General features: G+C 45.0%; 1 protein-coding gene across 7 annotated transcripts in view; it reads left to right on the top strand.

The window, feature by feature from the left end:
- The first annotated feature begins 1,383 nt into the window (after positions 1-1,383).
- Positions 1,384-7,516, top strand: part of LDAF1 (lipid droplet assembly factor 1) — a 43,820-nt gene continuing 37,687 nt past the window's right edge. For 5 of the 7 annotated variants that reach the window (XR_014072631.1, XR_014072629.1, XR_014072630.1 and 2 more), the window contains exons 1-2: positions 1,384-1,495; positions 4,580-4,776. Coding sequence is in view for 4 of the 7 variants with exons in the window: in XM_081554627.1 (XP_081410753.1) it covers positions 4,681-4,776 (96 nt within the window). In the remaining 3 variants the exon portion in view is untranslated. Of the gene's footprint in view, positions 1,496-2,580; positions 2,793-4,579; positions 4,777-7,516 lie in introns of those variants that run through there. The other 2 variants (XM_081554628.1, XM_081554626.1) reach the window with 1 other exon arrangement.

Here is a 7,516-nt window from a genome sequence, read left to right as displayed (position 1 = left end):
CACTACAACCCTGTGATTGCTTTTCTCTTTCTTAAAGAGCTATTTTCCAGGTGGCTATTGACACAAGTCACAGATGAAAGTAGATCAATACATGTCCTTGGATGGAAGGAGCCTGAGACTGTGCAGTAGCAGACCAATTTCTCAAGTCTATCCTTCTCTCCATTTTACAGATGAAGCAGTCTCAGAGATGTAACTCACCCATGGTCACATAGTAAGAGTCTGACTTGGGACCAGAGTCTAGGATTGTTGCACCCCAGTTCACTGTCTTCACCAGTATGTTCTATGGCAGTTGTATTTAACATAGACAACTGTGCAGGGAACATTTGCTGATGTTTGGTGACATTTTTGGTTGTTTGCAGAGAAGGAAAGTACTACTGGCATCTAGTGGTTGGAGGTCAGGTATGCTGCTAAACATCCTACAATGCATAGGACAGTCCCCTCAACACAGAACTTTTCTGCCCAAAATGTCAACAGCGCTGCCCCTTGAAAAACCCTGCTGCTGCTGCTGCTAAGTAGCTTCAGTCGTGTCCGACTCTCTGCGACCCCATAGACGGCAGGCCACCAGGCTCTGCCGTCCCTGACATTCTCCAGGCAAGAACACTGGCTGCTGCTGCTGCTAAGTCGCTTTAGTCGTGGCCGACTCTGTGCGACCCCATAGACGGAAGCCCACCAGGCTCCTCCGTCCCTGGGATTCTCCAGGAAAGAACACTGGAGTGGGTTGCCATTTCCTTCTCCAGTGCGTGAAAGTGAAAAGTGAAAGTGAAGTTGCTCAGCCGTGTCCGACTCTCAGCGACCCCATGGACTGTAGCCTACCAGGCTCCTCCATCCATGGGATTTTCCAGGCAAGAGTACTGGAGTGGGGTGCCATTGCCTTTTCCAGAAAAACCCTGCTAGAGGGCTGGATTTCAGGTCAGGGAACTTCCGTTCTGGCTCTGGATTAGACGTTTTCATGTATAAAATGGAGATACTAATCTAAAAGAGTTTTTAAGGATCTCATTGGCTCATATTTGCATTTGAGAAGTAATGGTGAAAATCTTCCAGTCAAGGAACCCTCTCATCACTTGTCTGTCCTGAGCTCCAGAGATGCTTCCAGAAGAGGTAGCTCCGGGTATTAAGGCAGAAGCCCTAAGACCCTGTGAAAACCCATTCATACCTTGCCGGTTCACCTGTCTCAGAGATGGCCCAGGCACCCTCACTACAAGCCAAGAGTGTAGGAACGGCAACTCTCTCTGAGGTTTAGTTTCGTCACGTGCTCCTCGCTCGGGTTTGTCCCGGAAGCTCCAAAATGCTGAAGGAGGCAGCGTGGGGAGAGCGGCAGGGGGCAGGAGCCGAGCGAAGGGGAGGGGCGGGGAAAGGAAGGGGAGGAGCGGGGCGGGGCCACGCGGCGGAGGCGGGTGGCGGGCTGGGGCGCCGGCGAGGGCGGAAGCTCACGCTTCGACCCCGCGGCTCCGTCTGATCTCCTTTGCTCCTCCTGCACCGCGGCCCCGGGGACCAGGTGAGAACTTGGGCGTGGGGGACCGAGGGCCCCGGCTGGCTAGACCCCTGGGCCGGGCTGGACAAATGGAGGAGCGCGGGGGCGGTGGGTTGAAAGGGGAGCCGGTGACAAACACACACACACGGAGTCTCATCCTTCCCGGCCCCTGCTACACACACACACACACACACACACACACACACACACACACACACACACACACACCCCTACTAAGGGAAGTCTCATCCCTCCCTGGACACACACACACACCCCTACTAAGGGAAGTCTCATCCCTCCCTGGACACACACACACACCCCTACTAAGGGAAGTCTCATCCCTCCCTGGACACACACACACACCCCTACTAAGGGAAGTCTCATCCCTCCCTGGACACACACACACACCCCTACTAAGGGAAGTCTCATCCCTCCCTGGACACACACACACACACACACCCCTGCTAGACACACACACACACACACCCCTACTAAGGGAAGTCTTATCCCTCCCTGGCCCCTGCTAGACACACACACACACACACACACACACACACACACACACTCCTGCTAGACACACACACACACACACACACACCCCTACTAAGGGAAGTCTTATCCCTCCCTGGCCCCTGTGACACACACAACACACACACACACTCCTCCACCTAAAGGGTTGCCACCCCTATCCCACCCCGAAGACCCCTCCCTTTCTTGGGAAACCTGGTTGGGAAGTCTCCACACCTCCTCTTTGGGATTCATCAAAACGGATACCCTCATCCCTGGGGGTCCCCCTGCCCCGCCACCGCAGGGTGTACCAAAGGTAGATCCTCCCCAAATTAATGACGGGGTACTCGACCCCCCCCCTCCCGCGCCCGCTTCCATTTGTCAGTCTCGGTGCCCTCTCGGACGCAGAGCCCCGTGTCTGCCTGTGTAACCCCCATTTTCCCAAGAAACGGCGCCGGCCCCCTCTCGCGTCTTGGAAGGCTGAGAGACTGGAGCCAGATGGGGAGGGGGAGGCCGGGATAGGCCCGAGGCGCCCCTCGGTTCCCTTTCCCAGGCCGGAGATGCGACGTCTCTCCATCCCAGTTGGAACGTTCAGGGTTTCCGTTTGTCCCGGGAGGAGCGGGCGAGGAAGAGAGGGGGGCTTTTAGCCGCTGGGCCGTGGAAGGGAAAGGGCAGGTTGGCTTGTGTTTTCCTGGCTCAGACCGGAAGGCGCGGAGAAGGCAGAAGGGGGGAGCTGTGCGCTGCGTCGGATTAAAGGGTTGCCCCCTTCCCTCCTCCTGAGACCTGTCTTTGCTTGAGGAGACCCCTCCGAGGAGTGAGTGACTAGGGGGCCTGGGGATTGGTGGCCAGCTGATTGCATTCTACGGCTGTGGCCGATGGCTTTCTACCCACGCTATCCACGGTGAACTTCCCAAACCGGTCCGGATGGCCCTTAGGTTTCCAAGGCCCTGGGAACCAGTGATGGGAGCTGGGCTTGTTCCTGCCCATTGCAGATTTGAGATTAGGGGAGCTGAGTGCTGGGAACATGGCCAATTCTAATCTGTGCCAGCTGCAGCTTCAGAGACAGAATATAGGGGATTCCTGTTTCACAAAAGGGATTTTAGCAGAGAATCTCTAGCTGGGTGATTAAAAATGTGCTTTAATTTGCTACTAGACCCTATTGGAGAAGGAAATGGCAACCCACTCCAGTCTTCTTGCCTGGAGAATCCCATGGATAGAGGAGCCTGGCCGGCTGCAGTCCATGGGGTCGCAAAAAGTTGGACACGATTTAGCAACTAAACAACAAGAACAGACCCTATAGATATTAGGAGATACATCATCCCTGGTGGCTCAGTAGTGAAGAATCTGCCTGCAGTGTGGGAGATGTGGGTTCCCTCCCTGGGTTAGGAAGATCCCCTGGAGAAGGAAATGGAAACCCACTCCAGTATTCTTGCCTGGGAAATCCCATGGACAGAGAAGCCTGGCAGGCTACAGTCCATGGGGCCCCAAGATTCCACACAACTTAGCAATTAAACCACCATCATCACTTCCCATCTCACGTAATTACCATGTAGGATGTTCAGTATGGTAAATAAATATGAACATCTCTCAGTTAATTTTGTCCACTGTGATAGAATCTTTTAGCATTTGTGCTATAGGTCAGGAGATAAGTTGTAAGGAATAATGGAAAAGATATCTCTGTGTCCAGCCCAGCCTTACAGTGTTCTGGGAAATGTAAAATAACAATGTATTTGTTTATATAAAAATTAAAAAGGGTTTAAAAGATAGACATATAATTTGACAAATAGCTTTTATTATTGGGACAGTCCTGGAAATTCCAGGCCATTGAGTCACAGAGTATAATTGTGGCAAAGTTTGTCCCTCTCTTGGTATGAAAATGAGACTTACAAGTAAATAGAGAGTAATTTATGACCCAATGTAATTGGGAGCCAACCTGTTTAGTGTGGGTAGTAAATAAAGAAATTGGCCACTGTCATTTGTTTGAGAAAGGCTTTCTGGCAAAAAGGCAGTGGGACTTGAAATAGTGTCTTCAGCCTTACTTTCTTCCATATTCTTTTCAGCATTTTATCAGGCTAAAAAAATAAACATAAGCTCTCAGAGATAATACCATTAACATTTTGTTATATGTCCATCTAGATCTTTTATTTTACTGTGGGTATATGTATTTTATATTGTGGATATATACATAAAATATGTAATAATCGGTATCTTATAATTTTTTTCACATCATAGACATATTTTCATTAAATAAATATTAACATCATCTTAATGGCTATACAGTACTGCATTGTATGAATTTATCATTATTTAACCTAGTTCTTACCAGTAGACAACTTCTTCCTATTGTTTTACTATTAAGTATGTATTAAAAACAGGAATAGTTGCACATCCTTTTGGCATGTTTTGATATAACTGTTTCCTTCAGGTTCCTGGAAAATAAATTTTTGGATCACGGTGTGTACACTTTGATATTTTGATGAATATTGCCAGGTTACCCTTCATCTGTATGCCCAGCGTCAGTGTGTGAGGACAGTGGAAGCCCTCGTTGGGTCAGTTGAGTGAAGACCACTAATGGTTTAAGATACTTTTCATTTTCTCCAGTGACAACAAGAGACAAGGTGACATGAGAGATTTGACTGTGCCCTGCATTGAAGAGCTTCCTGGTAGAATTAATCCCTAACGAGACTGAAGTGGGTTTCAGGATGGCGAAAGAAGAGCCCCCAAGTACTTCAAAGGACTTGCAGGAGCTGCAGAGGAAGCTATCTTTGCTGATAGCGTCTGTCCAGAGTAACTCAAAGGTCAGTTTCTAATCAGAGCACATAATGGAAAGTTCCAAAATAACACTGGCTTAACACCATAGAAAATTATTTCTCCCTTAAGTAGGAGAAATTTGGAGATAGGTCAGAATCTTTCTAACTCACCACCATGTCATGTTTAAGTTGTGACCTTCAAACTCACTGACCAAGATGACTGCTAGAGTATCAGCCATTGAATCCACATTCTAGGCAGTAAGATGTTGTGGGGAGAAAAAGACTTGCAAGCCACCTCCAATTTAAGGGGACTTCCTATAAGTCACACATGCACAAAACTTCCAGTTGCATCTCACAGACCAGAATTTAGTTTTCTGATTATCCCTTATAGAAAGTGTAATTCTTTAGCCGAAGATAGAGGCAACTCTCAGTCTATGCCACAGATACCATCCTTTTGTTATAATTTTGACCTGTTACCCTAAAAATGAGAGACTGCTAGAGTCCAGTGTTTCACTAGAAACCCAGTGTCCAATGTAAATATGACAAAGAACACATATGTAACTTAAAATTATCTAGTAGCCACATTTTAAAAGTAAAAACAAGCAGGTGAAATTAATTTTAATAGTTATTTTACTAAACCTGATATATCTAAAATGTATCATTTTAACATGTAATCATTATAAAAATATTAATGAAAAAAGTTATTGAGATATTTTACATTCTTTTTATACTAAGTCTTTGAAATCAGTGTGTATTTTACACTTACAGCACACTTCCATTTGAACTAGCCATTTAACAAGTGCTCAGTAGCCATTCAAAGGCAGTGGGACTTGAGACAGTCTATTTTGGTTTCTTGAACTTTTATATCTATTATTTTCTTCTATATACCTTTCAGCATTTTTTCAGGGAAAGAAACAGCTCTCAGAGATAATATTATTAACATTTTGTTGAATGTCCTTCTAGACTTTTTTCTATGCAATGTACCCATAAAATACGTATATGTATGTAACAGAGTGAGCTGGTTGATGATCTGAGTTTTGTGTTGGACACCACAGTTCCACTAGGATCTCTTTGAGGACCCACCCCTTTGTAGTCTAGAGCAATGTACTCTATAGGGATCTTTTCTGAACTCATCCCAAAGTGCCTCTGGCTCTCTGTGCATTTAGCGAGCTATTTTTGGATTAGACAAGTAACTTTCCAGTCAGCAGCCTGGGATTCTTGTTACTAATGTTAGTGAGAAAGGTGCTCATACTCATCTACATCTTGAGTTGATTCTCATTATCCGTGTTAGTTCTGTTGACTCACTTCAGACACTGCACCATTCCAGTTGCATCTCACAGACCGGTTGAACCATTGCTCAAACGGGAAATAGGTTCTGGCAAACTTCTGGTGCCAACATTTTCATCAGCCAATAAAACCATAACCTGTTTTGTGTGTCTTTGTTTAAAGGTGCCTTTATCCTGTACATACTGTTGATTTATTAAGATTGAACTCCAGGCCAACAGCCTATACTATATAGGCAGCTGTATCTCTTGCCTGAGTGAAGTTTGTCTAATATTCGCATTTTCTCTATAAGGCACATCACAGCCTTCTTATTCCTAGGAATATAAGACAGTACTGCTACACATTTTAAATGGGAAAATCACCACCAACAACAAACAAAACCCCATGAAAATGCAGAAAGAGGTGGCAGTAAAAATACCATGAAAAGGACAGTTGTGTAAAGAACTGAAACAAGAAGGCAGAGTGTTAACCTTGTTTGACCTCAGATGGGAACACATGTGCCTCAAGTGGTTCAGTTTTTTCACTGCTGTGTGCACACCCATGAAGGCACCTCAAAGTGTTGATTTTGGGGTTACAAATCAATTTTAGTGAGTAGGCAAGTTCACAGATAAGGATTCTGCAAATAATAGGAATTGACTGTACATTAATTAACCTTGGTTGAGCACTTACTATATGCCAGGCAATATGCTAGGCACTTGGCCTGTCTTAACTTATTTAATATTCACATCTACCTTCTAAGGCAGCCATTTCAAAGTATATGATCTCTGACTTCTTGACATTTCTTCATTTTTTCACCTTCGATCTTAGCCATGGTCAGTGGACTGGGTTTGGACTAGATAACTTCCAGAGCAGTTGACTCCCAGAATGAGGGATGGGTCATCAGTTGGCTCACCCTTGATGTTCTTCAGATAGTCCTGAGGTAGAGTAGTTTCTTTTAAATTTTTAAATTATATTAATTGAATTAATTAGTATTAATTGTGTTTACTGAATAGAGTAATATTGGCAGAAAAAGGAAGGGAAATCACCTGTAAACCCATCACTCATAAATCCAGTGGTGGTATTATCATTATTGTTTTTGTTATTATTAGGCCTCTTCAGTATGTAATTTTTAGATATAGTGTTTTTAATTATAGCAGATGTAGTTCTATATTTTTGTTTGATATTGTATATTGGTGTTTTTCCATATTGAAGCATAGGTCTTCCTACCAATTGCTTTTTTTTGTTGGTAGAACCTTCCCTCAGATTGATATACCATGATGTACATAGTCATCCCCTTGCTTCAATGATATTTAGGTGATTTCTTTGCCCTAAGTAGTTTATATCCTTAGAGTTCATAAGCCCTTTGAGTTCCAGATAAGAATAGATGGTTTCCAGATTGAGTGTTTGTGAAACACTCCATCATCTCTTCTAGGAAACCTCTCCAACATCAAGTCTTAATGACTTACTTTTAGGCTGAGGGAGTCAGAAACCTGCCCCAAAATAGCTTAAACAAACAAACAGTGGA

Source organism: Giraffa tippelskirchi, chromosome 13 (genome assembly GCF_054371585.1).
Source record: "Giraffa tippelskirchi isolate mGirTip1 chromosome 13, T2T-mGirTip1v1.2.pri, whole genome shotgun sequence".
Lineage (NCBI taxonomy): Eukaryota > Metazoa > Chordata > Mammalia > Artiodactyla > Giraffidae > Giraffa > Giraffa tippelskirchi.
This window is presented reverse-complemented; position numbering and strand designations above follow the sequence as displayed.